Source organism: Schistosoma haematobium, chromosome ZW, assembly GCF_000699445.3.
Source record: "Schistosoma haematobium chromosome ZW, whole genome shotgun sequence".
Lineage (NCBI taxonomy): Eukaryota > Metazoa > Platyhelminthes > Trematoda > Strigeidida > Schistosomatidae > Schistosoma > Schistosoma haematobium.
Window position 1 is genome coordinate 53,390,068 of NC_067195.1, and position 17,095 is coordinate 53,407,162.

The 17,095-nt window shown below is 38.9% G+C and overlaps 1 protein-coding gene across 1 annotated transcript; it reads right to left on the reverse strand.

The window, feature by feature from the left end:
• Window positions 1-1,462: 1,462 nt before the first annotated feature.
• MS3_00003873 (uncharacterized protein) lies at window positions 1,463-6,323 on the reverse strand. Its single transcript, XM_051211741.1, has 3 exons — window positions 6,112-6,323; window positions 5,740-6,076; window positions 1,463-3,144 (listed from the first exon to the last, which is right to left on the reverse strand). Exon 3 carries the CDS (start codon window positions 2,736-2,738, stop codon window positions 1,569-1,571), a length of 1,170 nt encoding a protein of 389 aa, XP_051071838.1. The 5' UTR covers window positions 2,739-3,144; window positions 5,740-6,076; window positions 6,112-6,323; the 3' UTR covers window positions 1,463-1,568.
• Between the last annotated feature and the right edge of the window lie 10,772 nt (window positions 6,324-17,095).

Consider the following 17,095-nt stretch of genomic DNA (forward strand, 5'->3'; position numbering starts at 1 on the left):
TGCCATATCTGCAATGATTTAACAACTGAGTAGGAAACAGGGGAGATTTTAGAAGTTACTTCCGACAAGGAACACAAACATAGCCCTTACTAAGCAGATTGACGATGTGAGATTAGTTTCATTAAGGAGCTTGAATAACCACTCATGGGTCGTAGATTTGTAGACACTACATTCAAGTAAATAATCTTATGACTTCTTACAGTAAATCAATAGATGTACTAACCATACCTTCCCTAAATTGTGTGACTTATTTGAAATCTGGATACAGTTGCATCCATTCTCGTTTATCCTTCAAAACTTGACTTTCTGATCCTTTTTTCCATCTTCATATATCTTTCGCTTTAACTCCCACTGACTTTATTATCTCTCTTCATTTGTTTCTCATCTTGTAAATGTTCTCTCGCGATTCTAATGATCCCCTTGTTGATAATGACTTAAGATAATACTGAATGTCAGACAGATCAGTATGCAGGATAATTGAGATCTGGCAAAATTGTGAATAAGCCAAGGCCATATTACAAACACATGTGGCAAATAGCTAATACATTCACTACACAACTAAATATTCTGTTCTGTTGTAACAGCGCAATACAATCTCATGCTGCGTACTTCATATTCGAGTTACTGCTTGTCTCGTCGAAGCCCTAGGCTTATTGGGATCAGCCGTATTTTGTCAAACTATTTCAAATTCACATATACCATGTGCATGCACACCAGATACCATGTTTCTAGGGCTTGGCAAGCTCTATTACGTCTGTTTAGCGTCAGAAGCATAGTAAGATCAATGGTTAAGTCAGTTTCCGGTGTTACGTGACCTTAATTCAAGGAGCTGGGTAGTCTCAAGGTTACTAATGCGGAAGTTGTAATAAGCCAACTTCAGACACGGCATCACATTATAAGGCAACCGCTTTTACAACCCATACTCGATTTCAACGTCATTAGACAGTGCTGAGAGTGAAAGTAACTTAGAAATAATCCGGTCACTGAGGTCGTTGGATAGTGGTTAGCACAACTTCAAACAATGTTATCTTTGTATGGCATTGCACCTTAGCGACCATACAGAGGGACTTGACACGCCCGTGTTGCAAAGCACATACGACACGAGTACTAACCACAACTAATCTGGTGATGCTCCCGGTAGCCAATATACCACAGTAATAACAAAACCATATAGCATGCATGCTCAATATCATTAGGGCCTTCCTTGGGTAACACCTAGACTACTACAAACTATTCCCACTAGAGTTGTATCAGAGCACGATAAACGGTCGCAAGTCATTACTTGATGATGGGAATGTTTTCTGAATTCATAACTGTCTTGAAACAAATATATACAGCAACATAAAATGATTATACGAAAATGTAAACGCAAGACATAATCCGCAAGACTAATTCATCAATAACAATCTGGGATTTTGTAGAGAATTTAAGTTAACCAACTGTCATACAAAGTGACATGAAGTCATAATCGGAAAAGTTTATTTGTATTTACTAAGACGATTTTATTACAAAGTTTGAATAGTGCTGAATCTTACATTTCTCCTAAAATAAAACACTATATGTGGAATTTAATCAGGAGCTGAACCGACAATAGATATATGGGAACTGTTCTGACAAATAGCTGCAAATATGGGATTATTAGCATGCAGAAACATAGTTATTGTACGATTTGCATAGTACAGATCATCTTGTTCGAGATTTCGAATAACTTCTTCGAGTATATGTGCTCTACATGCATTAGTGCCATAGTTGTCTCCAGAATCTATGTGCACAAAGTGAATATGAAATCTATAAAAGGTCGGTGGATAATGTATATAAGCAAGAATCTGGTCTTTTGATAAAATAATTTTCGGATTATCACCGGACATTTGATTATCGGATGTTTCTGATTTAGAATATTTGTGAAAGAGTGTATCACGACCCAGCTGCAAAATCCTTTTTAGCATTGGAACATGGCAGCTACGGAGATCCCGTAGACAAGTTAGCTTTTGGTCGTGAGCAATACCCAAACAATGAAGTTCTTGGATGCGTAACCCATCCCATCGGTAATCTAATACTAAAGTAAAACCAAACATTTCATCAGCATCATTGTGAAGAGTACGATCTTGTTCAGCGATTCCTGCTACTACATTATCAATCCAAGTAAGATCCTTGGGTTTCTGGGACAAAAAAGGGAGAATGACATCCTTATACAACACAGGAGTCTCCTGAATAATATGACGAGGGGAGTTGGCATATCTACTAAAGTGATGTGATTCTGCAGGATACGTCACAGTCATTTCAATACCATTAATGGACTCTAGACCATTTGTTATAAGGAAGCGATGATAAATATCGTTCTTCATAATGGACTTGGCTTGCCATTGGGGAAAAGTATCATTTTCAGTCTCGTCAGTTTTATCTTTTTTATGGCATTGGTCATCAATATCGTCGGAAATATGGAGACCAATGAGCTTATTAACTACTTTACAACGTTTTAAAGTGTTTGGATCATTTGGGAATGATGATTTCTGAAGTGTAACAATAGCTTCCTTTGGATCATCGCCAAAACGAGTATGTAACACTAAACACTTATTTCGAAGATCGTTTTGAAGAACAGATATTAAATGCATATTCTCAGGACGAAAAGAGGTAGCATCCGTCGAACCGTTAACAGTGTCAACCGTTGATACATCCAGTCGGGCACGTTTTTTAGGCGGCACAGGTGTGTCACCAATCCGGAACGAATTTTCAGACATTTTAATCCGAAAAGGCCTGAATAGCTAACACGTCAGATTCACGAATACGAGCTTTGCAAACCACACCCAACGGAGTATGCAGATCTTTTACACAAATGAATCCTGGTTCTAACTTCGTCTTTGGGTTAATTCTTATATCTGAAGGGCACCAAATATTTAGGGTGGCCTTGAGAGGTTCCTTCAAATCCGTTAAATAAAGCAGAACTGAGCAGTCTCTACTAATTTTCTGCAGCAGGGACAAGTACCGCAAACGCAGAAAGGAGCTCGATTCTTTTTCGTTTGTTCCTAGATGGTGAATACTAGACATTCAACCAGCATACACTGTGAAGTTAGTCCGGCAGAGAAGTTTCACTATAGGATCGTAGTATGGTCGGAGAAACGACGATCCGTCGGCAGGTCCAACAGTCTAGAAACAAATTGGAAACTATGTTTACAGAAGACACAATGATAAAAGTAGTTTAGTACTAATATGTGAGACTAAAATGTTCTAATCAAGGCAATTGATATCACATACAGATTATTTACCTCCTCCGATCGTAATGAATTAGATAACATGTGAGAAAATGTGTGGTGAAACACGTTTATGAACTTCGAAGACAAATTTATCGAAAACGAGTAAATGACGTACCTTATCGCAAACACGAAAAAGTGAGTTTCTGACTAATATGACCTAGTTTGTTAACACTTAGTATGAAAGCCAACGAATTATGGGTTTGTTGTTATTAGAATGAATCTTTTGCGTCACATTTTCAATAATGAGCGTCAAATTGGGTGTTTACGAGGAAAATTGCTAATTGAATGGAATGTGGGTATTATATCTATATAGTTGGATACAACTAGTAGGAAACTTTGAATTCAGATTTTATACTCGTTTACATTCAAACAGACAAAGATAAATTGAGTTATGGTTATGTGGAAGTAAGAATTACTACATAAACAAAAAGGGAAAGACACGAAGGAAACAAAAATGTTAGTTGCAATTAGTCAAAACAATAAGAAAGTAGTAGAAAAATCGACATGTATGAAAATACGGTAATCACGGATTAAGTACATTTCCATCACTAGCATTAGTTTGTGTCCAATTAGTGAATGACATCAGAGACTTCAGGAAAACCGCATATTTTTAAAAGCCTAAACTCAAACTGTGGAGAAACGAAACTAGAAACGCTGACAGAGTTTGAAATTTTGATTTAACAACTCAAGAATGAATTTACCCAGTATTTAGATTTTAGAGCTAGCAAAACAATTAAAAATGAATCAAAGAGCACGAGCTGTACGGATTTATCGTACCACTACCTAGGATGTCAATATCGGAGTGATGACTTCTTGTCAGTCAGTCAGCTACAACGTAGGACCAGGCACATTTATGCATCGGTCCAAGTTGCCATACCTCATTAACACAACAAGATGGACGCCGGATTCATAAAAGTTGTTAATTCAGAGGTGGTAATATATAAAAGAAAGATTGCAATAAGGATATAGTACAGGAAGAAAGAATTAGTTCGTAGAAAGATATGAAGCAATTTTAATCTCTTAGTTTAAGGGAAGATAGAAAGTGTATACACCGACGCCATTGTGATCGATTCTGAGCCATGTCACCAAGTCTCCAACCATTGGTTACGATAGTCACGTGGACCCCAACCAAGTAGTCTGCATCTACCAACGTGGCTCAGACTAGAAGTTAGTGACTTCAAGCACTGATGCCACGTTTTGGTTTGACCACCCCTAACTTTCTTCCAACCATCCCGAACGCCGGTTAGCATTGCACGTCGTGGTAATCGGTGTTCGGGCATACGTAACACGTGGCCCAACCATCTCAGTCGATGAAGATTCACAACCTCATCGACTGATTTACCATCATTCCCTAATACCCTGCGTCTAGGGAATGATGGTGATGACGACTTCTTGTAGCGAATATGTACCAGTAAAAGGATATCTAGGTTTTATTTTTTCTAATTCTACTTTAACAAGTTTGGTTTATAGACCCAGTGAGTTTGTATGACTGTCAAATAGCTAACCCACGTCAGCCAGTGGGGATCTAGCAAATTTTCGACCAATACGTTCTTCCTATCTGCAATCGAAGTCTGTTTAACACTGCTAACACGGTGGCTTAAACTTTAGCGGTGGTGTGATGGAGCATATGACTGAGAACCTACAAATTATACAGCTTATCAAACACTGATGCAATATACTCAGGCAAATATCGAGTTGATACTATGTGAACAATTGTTGAATCGAATTATTGTACCTGTGCTATGATCTTGTCGGGAACGAAAGGTGAGGCGACTCTGCAAATAGGTGGTCTGTACACCTACCTGATTTCCTACTCTTGATAAACTCATTCAGTTGCTTCTCTAATCTTAGTTGTCGGTATAGACTAGCTGAGCATTTACTTTTGGAAGGCGTGAAATAGATAACCATTCTTAAAATTTTGTTGAAGACGTCCAAAAACCTTACATCTTTTTGTCTTTACCTGAAACTATTTGTGTAAGAGATTAATCCAAGAAGATAAAGTAAACTAAAATCACCCCGTATCAGCACATGAAATAAGGGTAAGCAAAACAGTTTAATCTTTTGAGAACATCAACAAATTATATTCATTTGAATGATTTTTTACGAGCCCTTCAACGGGTGTTTTTGGTCACTACCATAAAATCTCGACTTTTTCCCTAAGAATCTGGAAGCCTGCTTATAATCACCTATCCACATATTGGGTTACATGATATGAACAACCAATCTCGAAAGGTTTCAGTTTTAAATGTATATTGAGTATGGGGCGAAACTCCTTGGATATTTAAATCATTTTGTCGCATTACATTTTTAAAGATATTTTGCCAAATATGTGCAAGAATACTCAGGATTTCAACTCGAATCATATTTCATTGAGTACAACATACAACAGTTTAGCGTTCCAAATTAGACAAAGACAAACAACAGTAACCATGTTCAATACTGACTTGAAACTATTACCCTAAACAAATGGTGAAATATTCATACTCACTTCAACCGAAATTAGTAGTATATCGATGAGATACCAGAGACCGAAGCCACCGAATGTGAAGAATTTCAAGCAACCTGTGCAAGAATATATTTAATAAGCTAACTAACCCAGAGCTGGGTACCCAAGATAAAATCGGTCTAAGCCAAACAGTCCACCAAATACTGAAAGCAATAATGCCAGATCAAACTTATATCCAGTCCTATACAGAAATATAGTTAACATTACAAATTATGGTCAAACTACACTCGACGGCAATCTATTAGCTTTTGAAAACCAATTTCCGTACCACTGTAGAGCTTCCCACTACAATGGATTCCTGGAGCCGGTTTGCAGTTAACTTACACAGAGTAGGGTATGAAACTTTTAAAGTACCTGGAGCTTTCAAAAAGAGAGAGCAATTCCTTGGCTGCTGGGTAAGCTCGTCTATGAGAGGGGAGTCACAGATGTACTGTCCCGGTAAAAGATTTTCACACGATAGATCCAAGCTAGACTGAATAGTATGAGCCAACTTCAAACAAAGATAGAAAATAACCAAGAACAAAAACATGGTACGACATGCCCGCGCAAATTCAAAACTCAAGTCCATTGTCAATTGTACAATGTATAACAGCCTTACAAACAACCCAAATCTTCGTTCCAGAAAAGCAGTGAAAAATCACACTCTCGTAAGTTAAAAAGAACACTACTGCGATGAGTGATTCTTGCTAAATTTGTTGTCCATAGTTTAAATTAGCTAAATATTACCTTTCCAACACTACGTGATCTGTCCAGAAAGTGTTGAATAGTATCCCTGTATCAATAGAAATGTTTGTTCGTTAAAACTGATAGTCGTATCATATCTATCATCAATTTATCTACCTAATTTAATTTGGATCTGATTATTCGTTGGACAATTATTAGTCGAATAACTGGGGTGGTAAGAACGTATAGGAAGTTTATTTGGCAAGTTGAGATGGACGTATTTACAAGGATCCCGGATGATAGCCGGTGTTTGTTATATCTGACACACATTTTCAGGGATAGGGCCAAAGCAGCTATCCGTAAATGTGTTATGATTGACTTGTGGAGATGGTTAACATAGAATTGTCTCGTGATTCGTTTTTGTTATTAGTTCTATTCTTTTCATTAATTCACATAACCTGTACGATCACCATTATTGGTCGTAAAATTGCCGTTTAAAAATTATAGCACGACCTTTGACCCTCCGTTCTGATATGTGAACACAAATAGCATAAACAGTTGATTGTCACTCACAAATACACAGCTGCATATATAGGCTAATCTCGTTTCTTAACTTACTAATTTATTCGTTCTTCTCAAACCACATTCTGACGCTGTTGATTGCGTAACTTGTTCATTATGTTTCTGTAATTTACTTTTTAGTCTGGCCATAAATATTGAGTAACGCCTGATTAAATTTAGTTGACTCACTCGCCTTCTCCACTCCGCCTCATTTGATTTCGTTTCGCTCTCTCCTGTTTGCCTCCTTCTCTGTGTTTCCTTGACTGTCCATTCAGAGTAGCGACAAAATGAAATATACGTATCCCAAGTCTATTCTCGTATTCGAGTTATCTAAACTCCGTTATTCACTAACGTGGATTAAGTCAATAATTAGATGCGAGGGTTGGCAGCATATATATTTCGATAACGGTCAACAAACGATTTAACTGAAGTCAAACATAGGGCCACTAGACTATAGATCAACTTCCGTGACTATGAGAAAGCTTTTGACAAAGTGGATAGAACCTTATGGAACTTTCTTCAACAGTGTTGTGAGTAGCTGAGAAAATCGCCAACATCATCCGCAATTCATACGACGGACTAAACTGCAAAGTCGTCCATTGAGGGCAGTTTATAGATGCATTCCAAATGAGTACCGGAGTCAGACAGAAGTGCTCACTCTCACTATTTATCTCTTCTATTGGTTGACTGAATTATGGAATACAATGAACAGACTGGATGCAACTAGATGATTTGAACTCTGCAGATGATTATGGTCAGGTAATGCTTGTACTCTACGGCTACTGGAATCTGTAGATAAGCTTCTAATAAATCCAATTTCGCAAATTACATCCCCTCATTCAGTTTCACAAATAAGTCTTCTGGTAACGACAGAAGGTAGTGATGGGCTTTGTTTAATCCAGTATAATAGTCTGCATATAGCCAGATACTTTCATTGCGTTACTTGGCAATCACTTTGATGCTGCCCAATCAGAAACACTGACCGGTTCTATGATTCTGTAACAGCTTAGGTTGGTTGGTTAACAGTTCACCTCAAACAACCAAGCATATGCCAAAACAATATAGTTCACATATTTATTCACTTCCTTATTTTGTATAAGCGTTATATTTCCTATTATCTTATATTGAATGTTGAGAGGCTTTGTTTGTCTGATTAAATAACCCCACGCTCCACTGTGACTGCGCGAAGATCGAAATAAAGACCTATCACTACTTGTCTGGTTTCTTCTATCAATAGCACGAGGGTTACCTTAAGGCACGAAAAATCCACTTCTTTGCAGGCGCTCTCATTCTTGTTCAAAATAGGTAGCTCTGCATAAGATAATGGCATTTTGGTCTGAAAAAGAAGTGGCACCGGGTTTAAGAAGTGGTGTTACTTTTACTTTATGTATCCCCCAGTTCTTCCGTGAACACGTGACTATGGTTCTCCGAAGCAACGTTCCTAAAATTCTTCTCCGCTTGTTTGTTGGTCCTCAAGCAACGGCATATATGATTAATGGAGTGGTTTGCTGACTGCCATGTTTCTATTAGGTCTAGACCCAGCAAATCTGGTCACAGGCTCTCTGTAAGGCGTAATGTCACATTGGGCTTCGCAGTTCCCTTTGAAACCACACGGCATACCTATCCAAAAATATTTAACTTCTCTCCAGATGCACTAAGAGCTAACTGGGTTGTTGAGAGCGACTGGGGTTTTCAATATGCTTCTATGTTTTTCGGCTAATGAGTGTGGAGTCGGAAGCAGTGCCAAGCTGCGGGCGGGCACGGTGACCGTCAACCTCGATGGCTACATATTTTCGTCGACTATGTTCTGTTCGTTTGTGAGCTACCATTATTCTATAGGTTCATTTAAGCCCACCTAGTCCCATTCGAATTAAATTGTGCTATTTCGAGAAATCCCAGTTAATACAATAATTCGAATACTTCTAATTATCATATTAGCGACGCTACGGAGTCAAATCTTGGACAGTTGGACATTAATTCAGTTGAGAACGACCTCGAAAACTACATGGAGCGGTTTAAAATCAGGTGCATGACTAGAAAAGATATTAATAATGATAAGTCCACAGCTTATATTCTGACCTTAATCAGCAAACTTGCTCATAATCTGCAAAAGAATATGGCTTTTCCAGAGAAACCAGCTTCATTGTCATACAAATCTTTCAAAGAGTTACTACTAAGTCATGTGCAGTGTGCTAGCTTCGAGTGTGGAGAGAGATTGAAGTCTCATAAAATGGTGTGATAGAATGATCAGAAAGTTAAACTTCATACTTGAACTACAAAAGAGGCCGCGGAGTGCAATTTTTGGGACCATCTGTAAATTCCATCTCATGATTGGTTGATCATTGGGATAAATAATCTGAATTTAAGGGGAGATTATTTTATAAACACTAAAGTTCTTTCTAAGAAATTGAAACAGCATGAATAAACTATGAGCCAGTGAATGTGATTGGTTTCCAGCCGAAAGTTTACAATACTCTTCTCAGTCTTCGTGATGAACTACACCCTCAGGTTCCCAAGCTTGCGTTTGATCATTAATGGTTAATATTCTCGTGAAAATATGAAAAATGATTCAACAAAGAATTTCAAAGCAGGTCACAAAGTTGAGCACAAGTTTGGCGAATGTTTGTACCATGGCAAATTTCATTTGCGTAATTCGTGTGTATTTCATAATAACAAATGTTTTAAATATGCTGAAATTAGACACATCCAGCTAGTTGTAAGACTACCGTTCATTCTGCCGCATGCAATACCACACTTTGTAATTCAGATCTAACTGACCGGTGTATTTCTCATGATCAGTTGACCTTATCCGCGATTTCAAAAGATCATGTCCAGGTTTAGAAGCGATTACATATATCCCTTGGTTCATTTCATGCCCTTATTATTAAGACAGGTAGTAATGAGCCTATTGTTTCACTCAGGAGTCTGAAATCTTCGGATTTTGAGTGTTGTAGGCCGACCCACCAAAGTATCGTCATTGGGGATTACTGAACACAAACTGCATGTACGAGAGTGTCCTGAATTGCTAATTAGAGATGACGATTCTTCATACATGCCCTATGAGTGTTTAGTTAGTGATGCAGGACAGTCAATACTGTGTTTTCAAAATTTGGAAGGCTTAAACTGGAGTTGTCTTCATTAGTTTGTAAAGAAGATTCTGATGTTTTGCCTAAAGATTTGATAGCTGTGTGCTGTACGCACAATGGAGGTTTGAGAATTCGAATTATAAAAACTCAAGTACGAGGTGATCCAGTCTTTCTTAAAAGACGAATGATGTCTTATAGTTTTTGAGAAGCAGTGCATAAGACATTGAGCGATTTGTGTGCAAAATGCATACTTGAACCGATCTAGTCTTTTGCATGTGGTAATTCTACCGTTATGCCTTTGAATTTTGATGTGAAGTCACCGAGAACATGTGGTAATAATAGATTAACACTGAACTCCCGTTTGTTGAAGCTACGGTGGAAGCCAAATATATTGTTAATCGACTACATGGTTGTAAGTTATTCTCGAAAGTTGACTTGAAAATGCTCATCTTTAAATCTCTTCATATCAACTTCACCTATATTTTGACGATAATTAACACCCCGTTTGTCCTGTTCAACTTTCTTCTATTTGGTATAAGTTATCTTCCAGGCATATTTCAGGAAGTGATGAAGGTATTGGAGTTTACGAAGATTATGTTATCATTTATGGTTCTGACATTGTGGTTTATGACCGGAGACTCATTGCTTTATTGCGTTGTATAATTGAGAAGAATATTGTGGTGAATCCAAATAAGTGTTTATTTTGTGTATCTAGTTTTGGATATGTTGGATACTTAGTTGACGGCGAAGGTCTTAAACCAGATATGTAGCGACTAAATCCACTGACAAATGTACCATCTCCAAAAAATCTTACGAAGCTGCGTTCATTAATGAGTTCTCTTTAATAGTATTCCTGGTTTATTTACGAATTTTTCTTGTCGTGCCAATTTTTTAGTTAGTATTTTGACATCCAATTCATTTAAATTGGGTGAGGAACATGAGTCATGCTTAAAAAGTTTACCAAAGTTTCTTCAAAGTGATGCTGTTCTTCAGACTTACTGTCTCTAGTGCACATTCTGTGCTTATTACTGATGCATCACCTGCGGGTATTGGTGAGGTTTTGAGCAGGGAGATATACCAGTAACCTACGTTTCACACAAACTTACTGCTACTGCACAAGGTTATTCACAATCGTAGAGAGAAGTATTAGCTGCGTTTTTGGCCGTCAAAAGACTTCACAAATATTTATTCAGAAAGGAATTCACTGTTCTTACTGATCATGAGACTTTAAAGTTCATTCATCATCCTGAAAAATCCTTAGCACATTCCTCAGCTGCTATGATACGACGATATAGTATAGCTCTGAGTGCCAATGACTATATGATTCAGCGCAGGAGTGTCCAACAAGTTCAAAATGTTGACTACATATCTCTACAGTTATTTCAGGATAGGTTTGCTAACACTTCAGACTGTTTGTTAGTGTAACATTTACTGGTGAGACTGTAATGCGTGCTACTTATATTGACATAAGTAGTATATAACGCGAGTCAGTGATGTAATGTCCGGCAGCAGAAGATTAGGAAGATGAAGAAAGGAAGAACGGCAATAGAAAGCAATTAGTATATAAAATGCAAGAACAATTATGTTCGAGACAATTATTCAACATTTTGCAAATTAGGTATTATAGTATGGTTTTTCTATTTTACCAAATATTTCTGAGTTCTTCTTCACTACATTTGGTGTCGCTGCCAATCAGGAGAAGGAAAGAGTGCTGTTCTGAGAACGCCGTTGAGGGTCTGGGGCTGAAGTGTCTGTAGAATCCAAACTACGGTTTTGATGTTGAAGAATAACCGTCCAGGTACGTTAGACACGCGCCCTTGCCCGTAGAAATCAAAACAAGTAATCGGGTAAATAGCGATTCTATAATTCATCATAAATTTAAATGTAAATCGTTATCTAAACAAATATTACCACCCGGCTATTCAACCAATAATTTTTCAATCAATCAAATCTAAATTACAATAAATAAAGAAGTTGATAGAAGATGAGGGAAAATTACCTGTCACAACAAATGAACGTTATTCTATCCTGACTGGATAGAACACACACAAAAAGAGGAGCGAATCAATATGGCTACCGCCAAGAGCAAGTGTCCAGTAAAACAACACAGATGCAGTTCGGGAAGAAACACAAACTTAGTGAATGCGTAAGAAAAACAAAAACTATAATAAAAAATACAAGTGTTAACAATTCAAATGTAATCAAAAGACAACAATGTACAACTAAGGGGATCAATAGGAACAAAGTACAAGTATATACATGGAGGGATTTTCACCAACACACAAAACATTCAAAATTGATCTTACAGTGTCAGTGGAGCAGTCTGGTGCGGAGAGGTGGTGTCTGGTGGAGTGTTCTGGCGCGGCGGTGTTGGCTGTACCGGGTAATGCCGACTGAGAGGGACGGTAAGACGTGCGGCTGCTGGGCGGACATCAGATGTAGATGGCTCGGCAGGCCGGTGGAGCACGAGTGTTAAACGACCCAGGTGCCGGGTGGATGTCGGATGTTGGTGCCTCGGCAGGTCGACGGAGCTGTGAATGTCGGCGCACCGCAGATTCAACATTTTGACTGAGGACGTAGCGCAACTGTAGAGAAGAAGGATGTGGCACGGCGGTCATGAACCACTGCAAGAACGACTGCTTTTAAAGAGGGGACGAGTGTGGTGTGTGCTACTTATACTGACATAAGTAGTTTATGATGTCACTCGTAAACAGAAGGTCTGGCAGCAGAGAGGCAAGAGGATCGAAAAGTACAGAATGGAAACAGAATGCAATTTGCATGAAAATACAAGAACAATGAAGTTTGAGTCATTATGAGACAATTTATGGACAGTTTGCAAATTATGTATTTACTATTTGATTGTTAGATTTTATTAACAAGTCCTGTAATTGTGAGTCAAATACATTCGATTGTCCCCACTGGTGTTCTTGCTCACTACATTTGGTGTCGCTGCCAGATCTGCTTGGAGAAACTCGTTAATACTTTGGATGTATACTCAGTGCTATACAGAAATGTTGGAATGATGAACTAAGCAACAGATTTTCTGTCTACTTATCAAAGCGGGATGAGCTATCCACTATTCGTGATGATATTTGGTGTTCAAATGATCGTGTTGTTATTCTGTCTTCATTGAGTAAATCTCTCCTTGTAGATCTGTGGAATTATAATCTTCTACTATATTAGTACTGCTCTAATAATAGTTAATCCTAAAACTGTAAATTTGTCATGATATACCTACCTAATCTATATGATCTTACGTGGAAGTCACACCATCGTCAACACCAACCAACTGTATCGTAACAATTACCAATACATGATGGGGAACAAGCTTAGGCTAAAGAAAGAACAATATATTTAATATGAATAAAATATATAAGGTAAAATTCCGCAGGGACCACGCCTGCATGGCCGAGCCATACCACCTGATCAACTCGAATTAATAAAACTCATTGTTCCCGCATTTTCCATCGTTAAGTATTTCTCCGCGTTAAACATTGAATATCTATTTTCCGAGTAGTCTCGTGTTCACCTTTGAGGATTGTGTGGTTATGGTCCAATGCCACTACAGATCTTCATAGTGGACATTTAGGTGTTGAGAAAATGAAATCCTTGGTAAGGCTCACCTGTTGGTGGTAGGAAGTAAATGCAGATATATGTAGAAAATGTCATAAATTTAAAATTCAGCTCTTGAAGCGGACTTCATGGAAGTATCATCTGAGGCCTTGAAGAAAATTCATGCAGAATATTGTGGTCCATTTCTTGTCAAATACTATGCTCTTGTAGTCATTTTTCGAAGTGGCCTGAAGTTTTTTTCACAACTTTACTTAATTCTGACTTTACAATCGAAGTATTAAGAAAGGTGTTTAGTCCAGAAGTGGTTCCCATGTTGTTGGTGACTGATAATGGCTCTCATTTTGCTGTGGATGCAGTCACTACGTGGTTGTATGGGGTGCAGAAATCTGTTCAATGCCCCGAGACACCTTTGTTCTAGTGGTCAGGCAGAGAATTTCTTAGGACATTGGGTACTGCTATTTATTCTATTGTTGCTTCAACATTTAATGAACTGAAGAGGGGAGTACATACATTTCTACTGCAATATGGAAATACTAAACATTCTGTAACGGAAGAGACTCCATCAAAGCTATTAAAAGGAAGGATTCCTCTTTCGGATATGAGATGTTTAGGGTCTGCTGAATTTGCATATTATCGTGTGAATGATCTTCGACCAGCCACGGGGATTGCGGTGAAGAAAGTCAGGAAATCTTTAGTCCGAAATTTAGATATCTATGATTTAAATATGCACAACCGACATTTTGATCAAATATAATTCCAGGAACCAGGTGAGTCTGCTCCTATTTCGGCTGTTGATTCTAATACTAATGAGTATGTTCTAGATCATACAGAATCTACATCCAATATACACTCTGACAGACATACAGTGAACGTAAGACATATAATCGAATGCAGAAATTAAGATTCCAACTAGAAATGCGACATTTGCATGAACTAATGATTGTTTTGCACTTGATTTTTGATTGATTCAACTCCGCCTGTAGCTCTTCTAGAGTTACTGCCGGTCCCAAGCCCGGGTAAAGGAGGAGGGTTGGGCATGGGGTTAGCGTCCCCATCCCGTAGAAAACTAACTCGCTAAAACAACGCTTACCAGAAAAAATAATTCAAACCATTTTAACTCTGCCCTGAGAGTTAGAAGACCTTCATTTAGAAGAATTATGACGCTTCACGGTGAAAGCCGAGTTCCTTCGGAAGTCACGAGGCCGATGCCCCTTTTAACAACCAGAGCAAAAATTTTTATAGGTACATGGAACGTTAGAACAATGTGGGAAACCGGGAAGACCAGTCAACTTGCAACGGAAATGAGGAGATACAACTTAGCAGTACTGGGAATCAGCGAAACCCACTGGACCCAAGCTGGACAGAAAAGGCTAGCTACGGGAGAGATGCTGCTATACTCCGGTCACGAAGAGGAAAATGCTCCACACACTCAGGGAGTTGCTCTAATGCTGTCCAAAGTAGCACGAAATGCACTTGTAGGATGGGAATCCCACGGATCCAGAATCATCAAAGCATCATTCAAAACAAAGAAGGAGGGGATCTTAATGAATATTATCCAATGTAATGCACCCACCAATGGTAGCAACGACGACATTAAAGATCAATTCTACGAGCGGCTGCAGTCAATCATAGAGAAATGCTCAAGAAAGGACCTCACCATTCTGATGGGAGATCTAAATGCCAAGGTCGGAATAGACAACACTGGATATGAAGATATTATGGGACGACATGGACTGGGAGAGAGGAACGAAAATGGAGAAAGATTTGCAAATTTGTGTGCATTCAACAAATTAGTCATAGGAGGCACAATATTTCCACACAAACGTATACACAAAGCTACATGGATCTCACCGGACCACACTACAGAGAACCAGATAGACCATATTTGCATAAAAAAAAATTCCGAAGGACAATGGAAGATGTGAGAACCAGGAGAGGAGCTGACGTAGCTTCAGATCACCACCTAGTTGTAGCCAATTTAAAACTGAAGCTAAAAAAGAACTGGACAAGTGGACAAACAGCACTACAAAGGTTCCATACAGCCTTCCTTCGAGATACTGACAAACTCAATGAATTCAAGATAGCTCTCAACAACAGATTCCAAGCCTTTCAAGATCTACTGAAGGAAGAAGAAACTACCATGGAGGACAACTGGAAAGGCATCAAAGAAACATTGACTTCAACGTGTCAAGAGGTTCTGGGCCTAAAGAAACACCATCATAAGGAATGGATCTCTATAGAAACACTGGACAAGATCAAAGAAAGGAAGAACAAGAAGACAGCAATTAACAACAGCCAAACACGAGCAGAGAAAGTCCAAGCACAAGCTGAATACATAGAAGCAAACAAGCAAATGAAGAGGAGCATTAGAGCCGACAGGAAGAAATACGTGGAAGAATTAGCAACGACGGCAGAAAAAGCTGCTAGAGAAGGAAATATGAAACAGCTCTACGATACAACGAAGAAACTATCAGGGAAATACAGTAAACCAGAGAGGCCGGTCAAAGACAAAGAAGGCAAGCCAATCACTGAAATTCAACAACAGCGAAACAGATGGGTAGAATACTTCGAGGAACTCCTGAATAGGCCGGCTCCAATGAATCCACCGAACATCGAAGTAGCACACACAGATCTTCCTATAGATGTCAACCCACCAACGACGGAAGAAATTAGAATGGCCGTCAGACAAATCAAGAACGGGAAAGCAGCAGGACCCGACAACATACCAGCTGAAGCACTGAAATCAGACGTCGAAGTAACCACAAGCATGCTTTACCCTCTATTCAAAAAGATTTGGGAGGAGAAACAAGTGCCAATGGACTGGAAAGAAGGACACCTCATCAAGATTCCAAAGAAAGGAGATCTGAGCAAATGTGAAAACTACAGAGGCATTACACTACTGTCAATACCAGGGAAAGTCTTCAACAGGGTGTTGCTGAACCGGATGAAGGATGCAGTAGATGCCCAACTTCGAGATCAACAAGCTGGATTCCGAAAGGATCGGTCGTGCACAGACCAAATTGCAACACTACGGATCATCGTCGAACAATCAGTTGAGTGGAACTCGTCACTATACATCAACTTCATTGATTATGAAAAGGCATTCGACAGTGTAGATAGGAGGACATTATGGAAACTTCTTCGACACTACGGAGTTCCTGAGAAGATTGTCAATATTATCCGGAACTCATACGACGGACTACAGTGCAAACTCATGCATGAAGGACAGCTGACAGATGCATTCCAAGTAAGGACCGGAGTCAGACAAGGCTGTTTACTCTCTCCCTTCCTCTTTCTTCTGGTGGTCGACTGGATTATGAAGACCTCAACATCTGAAGGAAAACACGGAATACAATGGACAGCTCAGAACCAATTAGACGATCTGGACTTCGCAGATGACCTAGCCCACCTATCACGTACACGTGAACAGATTCAGATAAAGACAGCCAATGTAG